Genomic DNA, 17319 nt, shown 5'->3' with positions numbered 1-17319 from the left:
TGCTGAGAAATGACACAAAGCATTTTCCTACGAGTAAAATGTATGGCTATGATATATGGACTTTGTGATGGCTATTTCAAATGCTCAGGCACCGTTTTTGTTTGATTCGAGACTCAAGAAAATCTCACAGACGGCTATGTTTGTCAGAAGTTTAACTGCTAGCTAATTAGTACATAATTGCTGTTAACATTTGTACCACAAGGTTAAGTTTACAAAACACTTCATGCCTATTGACTTAGCTCATATGAAGCCTGTGCTATCAAGGTGTACATTAGTATACTTGTAAAGGCAAGCAAAGTGGGACTTCTTACTGTTTTTTTCTTTTGGAGTGCTTCTCAGCACTAAGGCAATCAAGTGCCTTTGATTAAGTCTTGCCTTTGTTTGTAGGAAGGCCCACACCCTTTTGATAATTAGTTCACGAGAGGTGTGGAACCCTCTGCCCCTGAAGAAGTGTATATATACTCTGAGGTTAGCATTTTGTTTGGGGCTCACTCATTGTAAGAGTGTTGGTGTGGAGACTCTGGGTAGCTATTAAGGAGACCCCTGGCTTTGAAAACCCAGATGTTGGTGCTTCTCTCTCTGGTAACTAGGTATGTATAGCTTTGGTCAGACAGCTAGTAGCCTGTCTGTTGATTTGTGTTATTTGCTCTGTTTATATTTTCTCTGTAATTTCTGTTTGTATTTGCTCTGAAGTTCAGGGTGCTGACTTTTTCTCCTGAACTAAGTGAATGACATATGCATGGTTAATTAAAATGAGATTGTAAACCCCTTAAAGGTACTTTCCTTGTAGAAGCAGATCAAAGAACCTGTGCTAGCAGCCCACAGCAGCTGCAAGCAACATTGTTGTTACAATACTGTGATATAAGAAATGAAACAAAAAAAATCACTGAATCCGGCTGTCCAATACAACTGTGGGCTACAATTACTATGCATGGGACATAGCACAAGATTTCATTAATCCTCCCTTTGTAATCTCTCTCTCTCTCTCTCCTCCTTTCCACCCTTCTTTTCTTCTCTCTCTTTTCTGTCTCTCCTTCTCTGTCTCTTTCTCTCTCTTAATATTATATTTATTAGGATGAATATCTACTGGACACAGAGAAGTTTTAGAAGGATTATGATGTTGAATTTTGATGAATATGGAGAGAAGTCTCCAATGGGAAGCATGTTGAATAAAAGCAATGAACAAGCAGTATATTCTGATTATTTCAGAATTGCACATTTACAGGGGAGTTTATTCTTAGATTGGTAGTACTACCTACTGAATGGCTGAAAATTCCACTTTCATAAAAAAAAGTTAGGCCTAGAGAATTGATTCTAAGTAGAACAATAGGGACAAAAGAAAGAGAAAATGAAACAACTGGCCATAGGTGCAGTAAAGGACAGGGGAGAAATTTTAGGGTACTTCTTTAACAAATGGGAATTTTCATATGCCATGGTAGTGGTGTATATTAGTACGAGCCAACCAAATGCAAAAGAGACAGAGCCTGGGTGAGGACATAGACAAAATAAAGAATGGGAGTTTCCACGTGTATTTAGAGGATATAGTACATGGAAAGTGAAATTGGGCTCTTTAAGAAGGTTATAAACTAAGCAATGAAAAAAGCTCCTGCCGAATATTGATAAAACACAGCATTCGAGGTACTCTGTACCCCTGGGGCAATAATCATAGCACAGAGTAAAGACTCATCTCTAAAAAAATCTTTGTCCAGCTGATTCACAAACTATTATCACAAATATTGCATTATTCTCCCTTCTCTCCCGCTGTCAACAATTCCTTCTGTATAGTCTCTCAAATCTTTGTGTCAGCTTCAGCTCTTTTCTTGGCTTCTCTCATATCCATGAAATTTCAAAACCCTGCTTTTCCCCCCACTTCTTCCAAGATGCATTCCACCAACCTCTACTTTCATAAACTGCCTAAATTCTAAGCGTTACGCTTTCTAAGCCTCACCCAGACAAGGAAATAATCAAGTGCTTATTATAGACCAGACACTGGGCTGGGAACACAAATAAAAGACAAGAAAAAATATTCCCTGCCCTCAAAGAACTTACATTCTAATGAGGGGAGACAACACATAAAAGGAAACTAGAAGAGGGGTACTTTGTCATCCCAAACTTTGCTTTCACTTCTCTCCAAAAAAACTATTCCAAATAAATGTAATGTCCTTCTCTTTCATTTTTGTGACTCCCCCCCCACTTCTTGAATCCCTTTCATCAGTTTACCTTCTGTTGTTTCACCCTCATTGGTAATATAATTTGACAATTAACATCCTGACATGAAGGACAACTAACATCAAGAAGGGGGTGAAAGAAGAAACCACCCTTTCCCCACTTGGCTCCAGCTGGTATAAGAATGCCTTTCAAGGACCCATGTGTTGGAGAGCTGGTTTTCTTTTGGAGTGGTGGGCTCCCCAATGTAGATGAGAGGGAGGAGGTGGTTCTCTGTTTCCTAATGGAGTCAGCCCTATTTATTCATAAGTGATTCCTGGATGAGTATGAAGTAAAGGGTTTTGCCACCCTAGGAGCTGGAGAGTTTGATCAGAATCATTAGGTATGCACCTAACAGGTTCTTTAGAGTCATTGTTCTTTGTTGTTGTTGCTTTCTCGTTCTGAATCTGTCTTTCCTAGGTATTTGGGTTTAGTATAGTTTATGATTATAATCTATTATAATTCTCTTTTTAGGAATAATTGTGTATGTTATTATATTTACGGTCACTCCTAAGGATACAAATTTCAATTATATAAAGTCATTTTGATATATTTGCAAATTTATTATTAAATTAATAGTTCACCTGTTAGCCCATGTGCTTCAATACTGAGCAAAGATTCTCCCTAAAGCTTACATACTAATAATCTCCATAATTTTCTGCTCTGTAGGGTTCAGATTCACTGGCAGGCTATGATCAAGACCTAAAAAGAGCTTAGGAGTCTTGGCCTCAACAGATTTGGGATATAGGAGATGCAACATCTGGTAAAAGTTTGGAGAGTCAGTCTTCCAGCAGGCTATATAATGCTACGCAAATTAAAAATGTGCAGGGAGAAGGGTTAGTTTTAAACACTATCATTTTACCTTTAAATGTTTCAGTACTATTTTTATTATCCACCTTCCTCCAGCTCAGTCTGTACAATAGCACCTTCTATTTTCCTATGATTTGCATAGTTTACAGAAAGAAATGTAAAAGAAAAATTTTCAAGATTCCTCCCCATTTTTCTCATTGTCTTATACTATATTACCATGCCCGATGCTCCCTCAGTTTCTTAGATTCTGTAAATGTGTTCATGCTGTTGTTGTTCAGTCATTGTCGTGTCTGACTCTTTGTGATCCTGGGAACCAATTTAGACCCTTCTATCCTCCATTATTTCTCGAAGTCTGCCCAAATTCATGATTGTCATCTCAATGATACTATCTATCCATCTCATTCTCTGCCATCCCCTTTTCCTTTTGCCTTCGATCTTTCCTAACATCAAAGTCTTTTCCAATGAGTTCTGTAGCCAAAGTATTTACATTTCAGCTTCTGTATTTGACCTTCCAGCAAATAGCCTGAATTAATTTCTTGTGGTGTTGACTGATTTGATCTCTTCGCTGGCCAAGGGACTCTCAAAAGATTTCTCAAGCAACACAATTCAAAAGCCTCAATTCCACAGTACTCAGTTTTCCTTGTAGTCTAACTCGTAGCCATAGCTTTGCCTTTATGGACTTTTGTCAGCGAGGCAATGTCTCTGCTTTTTAGTATGCTGTCCAGATCTGCCACAGCTTTCTTTCCAAGAAGTATGCATCTTTTAACGTCATGGCTGCAGCTGTTGTCTGCAATGATCTTGGAGCCTAAAAATATAAAATCTGACACTGCTTCCATTTCTTCTTCCTCTATTTGCTAGGAACTGATGGGACCAGTTGTCAAGATCTTAGCTTTGTTGTTTTTATTTTTTTAACATTAAGCTTCAAGCCACCTTTGACACTCTCCTCTTTCACTCTCACTGAGAGACTTCTTAATTCCTCTTCACTTTCTGCCATCAGAGTGATATCATAGGCTTATCAGAGATTGTTGATGTTTCTCCTGGCAACGTTAATTCCAACTTTTGATTCATCCAGTCTGGCATTTCGCATGATATATTCTGCATATAAACTAAATAAATAAGGGGACAATGTAAAATCTTGTCTTACTCCTTTTCCAGTCTTAAACTAATCAGTTGTTCCATGTTCAGCTCTAACAGTTGATTCTTGGCCCGTATAAAGGTTCCTTAGGAGACAAGTAAGATGATCTGGTACTCTCATCCTTTTGAGTACGTGCCACATTTTGTTATGATCCATATAGTCAAAAGGCTTTACTGTAGTCAATGAAGCAGAAGTGGAGGTTTTTCTGGAACTCCCTTGCTTTCTCCACAATCCAGCAAATGTTGGTAATTTGATCTATAGTTCCTCTGCCTCTTTGAAAACCAGCCTGCTCTTCCAGTAATTCTCAGTTCACATATCACTGAAGCTTAGCTTGCAGAATTCTTAAGCATAACCTTGCTAGCATGTAAAATTGTTTAGTAATTTGAACATTCCTTGGCATCGCCCTTCTTTAGGATTGGGATATGAATTGATCATTTCCAATCCAGTGGCCACTGTTGTGTTTTCCAAATTTGCTGGCGTACTGAGTGCAGCACTTTAACAGCATCATTTTTTAGGGTTTGAAATAGCTCAGCTGGAATTCCACCACCTCCACTAACCTTATTGTTAGCAGTGCTTCATAAGGCCCTTTTGACGTCATTCTCCAGGATGTCTGCCTCTAGATTAGTAACCATACCGTCATGGTAACTAATGGTTATTGGTTTTCCTTGATGTTAAGATCTTTCTTGCATAGTTCGTTTGCGTATTCTTGCCACTTCTTCTTAGTATGTTCTGCTTCTGTTAAATTCCTACCATTTTTGTCTTTTATCATGCCCATTTTTGCATGAAACTTTCCTTTGATAGCTCTAATTTTCTTAAATGGATCTCATCTTTCCTATTCTATTGTGTTCTTCTATTTCTTTGCATTGCTCATTTAAGAAAACTTTATCTCTCCTGGCTATTCTCTGGAATTATGCATTCAGTTGAGTTTATCTTTCCCTTTCTCCTTTCCCTTTCCCTTTCCTCCTTTCCTCAGCTATTTGTAAAGCCTCATCACACAGTCATTTTGCTTTCTTGCTCTTTTTCCTTTGAAATGTTTCTTGTTGCTGCCTCCTGTACAATATTGTGAATCTCAGTTCATAGTTCTTCAGCCACTCTATCCACCAGACCTAATCCCTTAAATCGATTAATCACTTCCACTTTATTTTCATAAGGAATGTTATTTAGACAGTATCTATATGGTCTTTTGGTTTTCCCTACTTTCTTCAATTTCAGTCTGATTTTTGCAATAAGAAGCTCATGATGTGGGGCACAGTCAACTCCAGGTCTTATTTTAACTGACTATATACAGCTTCTCTGCCTTTGGCTGCAAAGTATATAATCAATCTGATTTCTATATTGACCATCTAGTGATGTCCATATGTAGAATTGCCTTTTTGGGTTGTTGATAAAGAGTGTTTGTTATGGCCAGCAAGTTATTTTGACAAAATTCTGTTAGCCTAGAAATGTAGGCCAGCCTATTCAATAGTATGGTTTTCTGAATTTCTTGGAAGCTATTGTTCCAATTACCATATTTATTTATATCTTTCCCCTTCATATATCTCACTCATGGAAAAGAAGACAGAGAAGTAACAAAGTAGGAAAAGGGAAGGGAAAGGAAGGGAAGGGGAAAGTATAGGAAGAGGGAGGACACTTACATAGTACCTGCTACATGCCAGATAATGTGCTAAGTGCTTTTGGCAAAATTTTCTCATTTGATTCCCACAACAATCCCGTAAGGTAGGTACTATTACTGTCTCCATTTTACAGTTGAGGTAACTAAGGCAAAGGAAGGCAAGGGAAGAGAAATGAAGAGAAAATGAAGGAAAGGGAAATTTAAAAACAGGCAAAACCACAAATGTGGCTATTCCATGAATGATGATCAGCCCTATTTTGACCAGGTCCTATAGAAATTTCATCTCTTGGTTTCCTCCCCTTCAATCCCTGGTACAATTGATCTGTTCCACCATCACACCTTATCACAGCTGGAATTCATTCTCCTAATGATTTGTACTCTGGGCCCAAGCATCCTTAGAAATATATTCCTTTGTTACCTAGGCTCTACCTCTTATAAATATTGCATATCCCCTAGCAGATCATATAACTCCTTGAGAACAAGGTAGGTATCATTTTTCATTTTTGCATTTCAATGCTTAGAATTGTGACATGCACATAATACATACTTAATAAGTTTGTTGTGTGGAATAACTTTGCATATTTTGTTTTTATGACTTTTTACTAAATTGCTGGAGAAAATATTTTTTTAAAATACATCTCCCTCATAAATACTTTTACAAGGAAATGTAAGATTTTTATTTTATCCATGTAATGTGATCCCTTACTGATCTATTAACAGCAGCAGTCATGAACTTGAACATTTGGTTAAAGGAATATGTGCTGTGTTTAATTAAGTCTCTTTTTACTGAAAGCAAATGGAAGAGTGCCTATTATTCACATTTCTTGAACCACTCTTAACAAGCCTTACGAGCTTCATTATGAAGGGGAACACCATGCTGATAACCACAACAGCCTCCAAAAAGGAGGAAATTATACTCTGGGTTGAATGATGCCAGGTGTTCATTATTTAGGTATTTAAAAATCTGTGAACAATATGAGGGAAATTATGTGATTCAATATAGTAAATGTCCGTCTTGATAAATACTTGAGCTATCCCCAACTATTGTTCTCATAGTGCAGTAGTAAGATGGACCTTCAAAGGAGGAAAATTCTGAGATTAGTATTTCTTTAAAGTTACTTTTGCTCTGATCAAGTCTTTTAGAAAACTTAGAAAAATAATAATTTAAGGAACACCAATTGAAGTTTTAATTCATTCAAGAAAACCAACAGATCAAATTAGATTCCAGAAGGTTCTAAAATGTATGCTGATTATTAGTAGTAACAACAATAATTCACAATTTTATAATTTTCTTTACTTGTCAAAGTGATTATCATAGAAATTCTGGAATTTAGAGTAGGAAGAGACCTTAAGACTGTCTAATCCAACCTTCTCATTGTGTATTGTAAATTGATGCCTTTTGTTTTTGATATCACTTTATTTCTAAATATACTCCCTCCCCATACCCCTACATTGCAAGCCTTTCCTTACAACATTTAAAACAACAAAAAAAGATAAGCAAAAATCAACTTAACACATCAACAACATTTAGCAGCATTTGCCACATTCTACATCTATATCCCCTTATCTTTCCTATAGAGGAAGTGAGGTATCACTCAGAAACAAGTCAACATTTCTTTAAAGATGATATACCATTTGGCATATATACTTTGAGGGTTGATGCTGTTTAATTGTTTATTGTACCTTTAAATATAATGCAACTTCTTTGCTTATCCTTTGGCATTATTTTTATTTTTGTTTCTCTGATAAAAATCATTACAACTTATATATTTTTGGAATCACCTGTTCATAGTAAATTTTATTCCAGCCTGTAATTTTCATTCTGCATGTGTCTTTATTTTTAGATGTCTTTCTTGCATGCAGAAAATTGTTGAGGTTTATTTCCTTATCCATTTAGCCTTTTGTTTTATTGTGCTACTTAGTCTATTTAAATTTAAGGTCATTATTGTTAGGTTTGTGTTTTTCTCTTTCTTTTTTATTGATTTATCATTCCCTTTCTTTTTTAAGCTGGTATTTTCCCCTGATGATTTTAGGTATATTGCAGTGCCTCCCACCACTCTTTTTTTACCTGCCCGATCTCAAATTCCTTGAATTTACTTAAAATTTTCAACATATCTTTCATTCACACAGCCATTCACTCATTCATTTGATAATTTAAATGCTCCCTCCCCATTCCTATTTCCCTTTTCCTGACTAGATAAGTATGTAGTTCAAAATCATCTCTCAACCTCTTAATTTATGGAATATTTGTGTGTCTTTTTCTAACTTTTTATTTGTTTAATTTATTTATTATTTTTATTATTTGTTATATCTTATTTATTTATTTAGTCCACCAACTATTTCATTTCCTTCTGTTCTATTTTGATTTCTGTTCCCTCATTTATCCTATATTCTTAAGTGTTCTTCCTTTATTCCTTTCTTGTTCCCTCATAACAGGTAAAGCTTCAGGGGCAACAAATTTCTATTCTCTACTCCATTCTACTTAGCTATTATATTTATTCTATCATCACCATCCCCTTGTATATTTATTTATGTTTTATGTATTTATTATCTTACTTTAATTTACTTTGTTTTTGGTGGGATCTTTTTCTGTTGTGCGCTAATTCTAAAAAATGTGTAATATTTGGGTTGCAACTTCAGTTCCTTTGCTTTTTGGAATATCCTGTTCCATTCTTTCCTGTGATTACTAATGCCTTTGGAATATTCTCAAGTTTATTCAAATTGATGTTCTATTGTAGCTAAAGTTCTTTTTTCTGATTGCTTGAAAAAATATTAATTGGTGTTAATATTATGAAAGTTAACTACCACAACTTGGAATTTCAAAGATGAGGGTTTTCTCTAGCCACAGTCAGTTGCTGCTGCTGCTCACTGTTTGTCTTTCATTCTGGAAGAGGACCATGACATCAGGAAAGATATGCCATGACATGTAAGTGAAATGGATTTAAATAAGGGAGGGCTGTGCAAAGTCACCAGCCTCCCTTTCACCTCTGGAGTCATCTGGGTCCAGTGGCCAGATAAAGATCAGGACAACTAGAGATGGCTAGCTGTCAGTAATTTGCTGTTATAATTAAAAAAAAATTCTGGGCAGCTGTATGGTTTTACTTGCTATGGTATGAGAGTCATCTTTTTAAAACAGATATTTATATTTCTTATCTCCATGCATCCTGTCTTGATGCTTTCCTTTGGCTTATATAAAATTCATGTTCTTTTAAAGTTACTACTGTCTTTTGCTTTTGTTCTGCCAACATTTATTTCTGTATTTTTCACTCAAAATCTGTTATACTTTCTTTCAGAACTCATACTTCTTTAGGAAGACTTTTCATCCATGGTTTTTTAATTTGTTTGTTTGTTTTTGAGACCAGGTCTTTCTATCTTGCCCAGGCTAGAAGTTAAGTGACCACTCATGAGCTCAATTCCACCACTGATTGGCAAGGATGTTCTGACGGTTCCATTTCTTACCTAGCCCAGTGTACCCCTCCAGAGGTTGCTTGGCAACTCCCATTTTTGGAGGTTCATCATATTGGTGCCAGATATAGTGCAGACACCAAAAAGGCTTTACTCCTGTTGCAGCTCAGAACTTCTAACCTCAAGTGATCAGCTAGACTCAGCCTCCGGAATGTCCTATCATACTTGGTGCATATTGTAATTTTTCTACCTTGTTGATTATCTTCTTTAATTCTTCATCAAGAGATATGATTTCTAACTTAATTCCCATCCTCTTATCTTCTTTTAGAAGTTTTAGTTATCTTTTAATCCATTCTAGAGTTTCTTGCCGTTGTTTCATGAATTTGCAGAATTTTCTTTTTCACAGGGAATTTTTAAAATTCTTTTTCTTTCAGAGTACAATCCTTGTACAGCGTCTTTTGGACTTGAATTTTTTTACCTGTTTTTCCTTCTGCCTTCATTTGTTTATCTTGTTTGGATTCTTGGATTTTCTTCCTTTCATCTCAAGTGTTATCTCTCCCTCCCCAACCCACCAAAGATTTTATCTCCTTTCACCCATGGCCAGTCTCTGAAACATAACCATATAAATTTGTTTGTTCTGGCTACACCTATAATGCAATGCGGGATAGTCTGTGAGATTTTTACCTTGGACACTGCTTCTGTCTTTTAATCTTATGGATTCAGTTTTATTTACTCTCCATTTGGCATGTATTTCCATTTTTTGGAGATTTTTTAGGTTGGGAAGGTTGTGGAAAGCAACATCTTGCCAATCATGTGACCCCATCCTCCAATTTTATAGATGAGAAAATTTTTTCATCATTGATGTTAGAAACACAATGATCTTTATTTTCCAAACTGCAGCATTTAACAATTACTGAGTGAAACACACGGGTCATCGATGATAGTCACCTAACCTTTTTATGCTAACCTCCTGAGAGATCAGAGTTGTGGACTCATTCAATTCTGCTATTCAATCTACTCCTGGCAGTACCTCAGAGACATGTAGAAAGGTCAGGAGAACAATGCCACCAACCCAGAAGGAAGGTGAAAGACAGGAAGTAAAGAATTTGGCAAAGACTAGAGTGATTAATCCTGTGCTCGCTTCTGGATTTTTCATCTCTGTTTAGTTTTACTCAAGTGAAATATCCACATTTGCAACTGCCATCTCACCAGCAAACAGAGATTGTCCCCTCCAAACAGCCTCAATGTGTGCTGACCCACACCACTGAATGCCATTGAAGGAGGAATAATTATGGAACATTAGTTTTCCAATTCTTCTGTTTTGTTTTGTTTCAAGGAAAACTGCTGAGCTAAAAGATAGTGAATCATGGCAGGGAGCAAAGCCATTCAGAATGCATTGTAAGACATTCCTTACATCTGGGAGCTTAGTTATACAGTAGAATAGATGACTAAAAAGCTAATTTTGTATAATCATGATGATTATCAACATAATCATTAGAAAGCATTTTATTCAGAGCCTACTGATGTGTGGGTGTTATACAGGGTGCTATCCAGAATAAATCAAATAGACATAACCCCCACCCTCTAGGGGTTTATGTTTCCAAGGGTCTTATGTGAGCCCTAAAAAGATTTAGAACTGCAAGATAGCCTATAGATCATCTGGGCCCTCATTTTACAAATGAAGAGAGTGAAGCCCAAAGAAATTAAGTGACTTGGTCAAACAACATTAATTAGTACAGCCAAGCTATAACCAAAGTCTTCTAACTCCAAATCCAATAACTAATCTTTTTAGTACTCTAAACTGCTTATAAGATACATCTGTGAATACATACATACATTCATAAGTAACAATGATAGCATTTATGTGGCACTTAAAACTTACACAACTCTTTATAATACATATATTATCTCATTTGAACTTCATGATAACCCTGTAAGGTAGGTGCTATCATTATCCTCAGTTTTTTTTGGTGTTGTTCAGTCATGTCAGCCATGTTTGACTCTTTGTGACCCCATTTGGGGTTTTCCTGCCAAAGATACTGGAGTGGTTTTCTATTTCCTTCTCCAGTTCATTTTACAGATGAAGAAACTGAGGCAAATTGGCTTAAGTGACTTGCCCAGGGTCACACAGCTAGTAAGTGTCTGAGGCCAGAATTGAACTCAGGAAGAGGAATCTTCCTGACTCCAGACCAGGTACTCTATCTACTATGCTACCTAGTTGCCTCTATCCCCGGTTTACAGATGAATAAACTGGGACTGAAAGAGAGGTTAAGTGAATTGCCCAGGGTCACGCAGCTAATAAATGTATCAAGTGGGAGTTGAGCCCCTTTCTGTTTTTGTCACATGCTCTATCTACCACATCTCACTGCCTATAAGATATAGCTGCATTCTTAGACATTCTTAACAAAAAGGATACTCCAATCTGTCCTAATTCTGATTCTCAAAAAGAATACAAATAGTCAATAAAACTGTCACTTGCCTTGTAGAAGATCAAAAAAAGGTCATCAAGTTTCCCATGTATATCACCTAGAAAGCAAATTTAAAACCATTATTTAGTATCCTCCTATAGAAATAACGATGCAGCATTCATTGTATTACACAATTTAAGGTACGAACTTATTAAATGCCATTGTTAAATTATCTTCACTTTATTAGCATTTTCCTATGTATATACTTTGGATTTGATGCTTTCCATAGACGAGGTTTCCAAAGCCAGTTGCTGGCTTTCTTAGAGTTTGAGAGTCAGTGTGGCATGGGGAGGGGGCGGTAACCAGAAGAGACCAGAGCTCTCTTCTCTCTCACTCTCACCAGTTCTGCCCCATTCCTAACACAGGCATGAGGCATTGATCTGTATAGAGCTTTAATTCTTCCTATAGTGTTTCAATGGGAAAAAAAGAAAGAAAAGGAGAGAAGGTTCTTTAGGCAGTGGCATGAAGGAGAGACTTAAGACAGGAAGACTATTTAGAAGACTATACCAATAATCCAGGCAAAAAGCGAGGAGGACTTGAAATGGATCTGAGTAGGGAATGAGGATTGAAAAGATGGGTTTCAATGAGACAGAAATTTAAGATTAAAGATGGGACCTCACAAAATCACAGAACTTCAGATTTGGAAGAAAAGTCAGGAACCATCTAGTCTATGCCTAAAAAGAGAATCCTGTTTGTAATATTTCCAATACAAGCAGGATATCTAGCCTTTACATACATACATACATATTTCTGTGGTGAGTGACTGTTATCTATGCTCAAAGTACAAGTCAGCCTCTCTCCTACAAGAAAATAATGATAGCTAGCATTGCTTTAAGGTTTGACAAAGGACTTTGCAGTTATTATCTTATTTGATCTTCATAACTTTATTCATTAAGCACTAGTATTATTATTATCTCCATTTTACAGATGAAGAAGCTGAAGCTTGAGAAAGCTTAAGTAATTTGCCCAACTAGTAAATGTCTGAGACAGGGTTCACTCTCATGTCTTCTGAACTCCGCTTTATCCATTTTGTCACAGTTATCTCTGAAAAGGGAAGGAATTGAGAAAGTCTCTCCATACCCCGTGTTATCAGGGAAAATGAAGTATCCCTTAAAAAACTATAAAAGGGTTTCGATACGAAAACAAAAGAGACAACGGATATAAAGAGAGAGAGGCATCTAGACCTGTGTCAGTAGGTTGGCAGGTGGGCCAGTGTCTGGTCAACTGGTTCAAAATTTATTCTAAAAGTAGTAAGATCTAAAGCCTTTTTATTCTTTAAAATATACCCCAAAATTATATATTTCCTTAAACCCTTCAAGAAGGACACTCAGAGATTTGGGTTTGACCTATTGTTAAAGATAAGGAACAAAAAAATACATATATTTCAAAATAGAGAGGAAAGAACACTGGATATTTTTTTTTTTCAGTAAAATACCTAGTTATCTCTTGGCTCTGCCCCTTCATAGTTGTCTATGCCTATAAAATGAAGTGTTCTAAGGACCCTTATTCACTTCTAGTAGTCCATGAAATGCCATGAAAAGTTTTATACTGAAAACTGGTTTTTGACTTTAAGAAACTGGCATTTTAATTTTTTATTTAAAAAATACTGGTCATATCAAGGAAGACTATGAGGATATATTTTCACTACAAATAAAATTCTAAGAAAGGTGGTACTTGTCTATATGAAAATAGACACTGAAAACATTGCCTTGTTTTTCTGCTGCAGAAAATCCTATATTTTACACAGTATCATTTGCTCTAATATCTGAATAACATATTTTGATGGGGCAGCTTCTTGAGAAGAGGCAGGGTTTTTAAAAAAAATTTTAATTTGCATCCTCAACACTTAGTACAATGTATTAAGCTTAGTATATGCTTAATAATTGCTTGCTGTGTTAAAATAAATTGCAGGATGTTAGCATTAGAAATGACCTCTGTCTGAAGCCTAGCTCCCTACTTCTAGTCTCCTTTGATTATTCCAACTAGTCTAGTTCCCTACACCCCTCTGTGATACTCCTATAGTCTGGTAATTGCTTTTGTCTTCTCCCCAGATGCTAAGCTTTGATCTTCTTGGGTATATACTTTAGAATCACCCCTTCATCTCCAGCTCTCTCTCCCTCATTGACCCTAGGCGTCAGGTAGCTAGGATGTGAATTGCCTATCCAGAATCTTACATTGCCTCAAAGGCTGAGTTTTAATTTTCTTTCTGCTTTGCATAGCTTTTTGGCTTTCCACAGCCAACAATTTCCAAGACAAGTAGTCAGTCAATAAACATTTATTAAATGCCTAATATGTTCCAGACACTGAGCTAGTTCTTGGAATACAAAAAGAGGCAAAAGACAGTCCCTGCCCTTGATGAGCTCACAATCTAATGGAGGAAACCACAAGCAAAAAAAAATGTGCGAACAAGCTATTTGCAGAAAAATAGAAAATATTTAAATTAGGATAGCACTAGAATTAAGAAGGGTTAGGAAATGATGCCTACAAAAGAAGTGGTTTTAGTTGAGACTTGAAGGGAGTCAGGGAAGCCGGTTGGCAAAAATGAGGAGGGAGGCCATTCCAGGCCTGGGAAACAACCAGAGAAAATGCCCAGAACCAAGAGATGGAGGGTCTTGTTCATGGAATAGTAAAGATGCCATTGTCACTGGATAGAAGAGTACATGGTAGGGAATACAGTATAAGAAGACTGGAAAGCTGTATATGGGAGAAGGGGAGGGAGGGTACCTTATGAAGACCTTTAAACACCAAACACTTAGTATTTTACCATGGAAGTGGTGGGGAGCCACTGGAATTTGTTGAGTAGTGGGGAAACATGGTCCACTCTGTGCTTTAGGAAAACTCACTTTGGGAGCTGAAGGATGGATTGAAGTGGATCCAGAGAGACATCAGGAGGCAGAGCCACCAGCAAGTTTATAGCAATAGTACAAGCATAAATAGATGAGGTCCTGCACCAAGGAGATGCAGTATCAGAGTCAAAAATGGGGCATATTGGAGAGATGTTGCAAAGACGAAATCAACAGACCTTGGCAACACATTGGATATGGAGAGTGAGAGATAGTAAGAAATCATAGATGAGACCCAGGTTTCGAGCCGAGTGACTGGGAGGATGGTGTTGCTCTCTACAGTACTAGAGAAGTTAGGAGGGAGAAGGGTCGCAGAGGTGGGGAACCTGCAGCCTTGAGGCCACGTGTGGCTCTCTAGGTCCTCAAGTGCAGCCCTTTGATAGAATTCAAACTTCACAGAACAAATCTTTTTATTAAGCTTAGACAATTAAAAGAAATCTTCTGATCTTGCAGACATCCCTATCTGTTTCCTTGGTCTTTGACTCAAACTAGAATAAAGAAGAGTTTACATTTGCCCTAGTGCACTTGGCACCCTAAGACAAATCAGGATAGCACATGAACTAAATCTCTGCTGTACTGCCATGGAAATACACCTGGTGATAATGATGAACTATGAGGTGACAATCCAATCAAAGCAGTGAATGAACTTCTTACCCTTGTCCGTTGAACACCTGAGCCACCCATTTTCCATCTCACACACCTCGGAATACAAGTTGTTAAATTAAGACCCTGTGGCCAATAATAGATACTAGAAATGGAAATGGTCTAATTAATCATCAAATCTCTAGAGTAAGAAGAATGTTTTGGTTTTTTTTAAAGAGAGAAAGAAAAAAAAGAGAGAGAAATAAAGAGAAAGGAAGTAAGAAGGAAAGAAAGAGGAAGGAAGGAAGAGAAAGAGAAAAGAAAGGAAGGAAACAAAGAAGGAAACAAGTAAGGAAGTAAGAAGGAGACAAGGAAGGAAGAAAGGAGGGAAGGAAAGAAAGAAGGAAGGAAGGAAGGAAGGAAGGAAGAAAGGAAGGAAGGAAGGAAGGAAGGAAGGAAGGAAGGAAGGAAGGAAGGAAGGAAGGAAGGAAGGAAGGAAGGAAAAAAGGGAGGGAAGGAAGGAAAGAAGGAAAGAAGGAAGGAAGAAAGGAAGAGAGGGAGGGAAGGAAGGAAAGAAGGAAGGAAGGGAGAGAGGGAGGGAGGGAGGAAGGAAGCTGTTATCAAGAATAACCATTATTGTTTTGTAACTTGAAGGCTCAACAGTTTCTGCGATTGCTACTCCACATAAGTCATTCCATGACAGTTGCAGACATGCTTTGTACCAACTGTAACGAACTATGATGTGTACTGTATCTGGAAGCAACATCCTGCCAGGCTTGCCCACACTGCAGCAAATCTCAAATCGTATTGTTTAGCACCAGAAGGAGCAGATTTCTAAAATGTCCCTGTTCTTCCTAAAAGCTAAAGACCAGCTGGGAAATGCTACAGCAACAATCAAAGGCTGAGAATAGTTTAATGTCCAAAACCATCTTTATGATCTCCCTTCAGCTACATAACCAATATAAGAAATCCAGTCAGTCACTAAACAAACATTTATTAAGCACCTGCTATGTGCCAGGATCTGTGCTAAGGTCTAGGGTTACAAATATGAAAAAGAAAGACAGTCTGTGACCTCAAAACATGGGGAAAACAATACACAAAAGGAATCTGAAAATAGTGGGGGTAGAGGGGAAAAGGGGAATGATGGAGTCTAGTACAAAGAAGGAATTGGGAAACGAAGGTGGGAAAGGAAGAGATGGCTGGTCTGGGAGTCCTCTTTAAATGGAGGCTTTGGGGGGCAGCTAGATGGTGCAGTGAGTACAGCACCAGCCCTAAAGTCTGGAGGACCTGAGTTCAAATCCAACTTCAGACACTTGACACACTTACTAGCTGTGTGACTTTGGGCAAGTCATTTAACCCCAATTGTCCAGCCTTCCCCCCTGCAAAAAAAAAATTGGGGAGGACCTCCTAGCTCCACCCTCTAATCCTTTAATCAGAATGCAGAAGTTATTGAGTGTATAAGGTATGAGTACCAAGCCTGATGCAACCTTGAAGGATGTGAGTTTCCTGATGATGAGGTACCTGGGAGCACAATGGAGTCCAATTCCAAAAAGTGAAGCTGAGTGGGAAATGACAAATACTAGAAAGATGAATTCTGAGGAAAGACAGAATGGGCTGATAGGGTTAAGAGGAGGGAAAGAAGACAGCATATAAGTAGTCTTCTATATTAGAAAATTATGTGCCTCCAGAAAATACTAAAAAATCCCTTATCTGTCACATGCTTATTTCCTACATACAACAGGGGGAGAAATGGAAATTAGAACTGTCCTCATGGATAAATCAATATTATTACTTCCTCCCCTTAATATAGGGCAACTTTCACCTTTTAAAATTGTACAAAATCAGTAGTTTCTAGAGACTGCTCAGAGTTTGACCTTACCACAGACTGTTAATTCCTTGGTTGTGGTGGATGTTATGGAAACAATATTTGGCAGCTGTTGCAAGACCTTCTTGACCTCGAATAATACCTGTAGCACATAGCGGGCATGCAGTATCTGTAAAGAAAAAATCGAGGGCATCATTGTATTAAACTTATAGGTGTATTGTGTAGAATTAAGTGATTCCAGTCTGTTTTTAAGCTTCCTAATCATCTCTCGTTATTTTCAGGCAGATGATGCCTTTGTGGTTTATCCATTAGAAATTTTATAAAAAGTGGGTTTTAGGTAATGGGATAATCAAAAAGGAAAGCAGAGTCCTAAGGAGACTGAGGGGGTGCTCTGATTCTAAATAATGATTTTTTTATTTGCATTTGTTATTGTA

General features: G+C 37.3%; 1 protein-coding gene across 1 annotated transcript in view; it reads right to left on the bottom strand.

The window, feature by feature from the left end:
* The window catches only part of PPEF1 (protein phosphatase with EF-hand domain 1), a 158727-nt gene that overhangs the window by 80655 nt on the left and 60753 nt on the right, over positions 1-17319 (bottom strand). The window contains 2 exon segments of the mRNA XM_036744190.1: positions 11647-11693; positions 16940-17054. Coding sequence (XP_036600085.1) covers positions 11647-11693; positions 16940-17054 — 162 coding nt within the window.

This window comes from Trichosurus vulpecula, chromosome 2 (assembly GCF_011100635.1).
Source record: "Trichosurus vulpecula isolate mTriVul1 chromosome 2, mTriVul1.pri, whole genome shotgun sequence".
NCBI lineage: Eukaryota > Metazoa > Chordata > Mammalia > Diprotodontia > Phalangeridae > Trichosurus > Trichosurus vulpecula.
The sequence above is the reverse complement of the archived record's forward strand: the minus strand, read 5'-3'. Positions and strand labels throughout refer to the sequence as shown.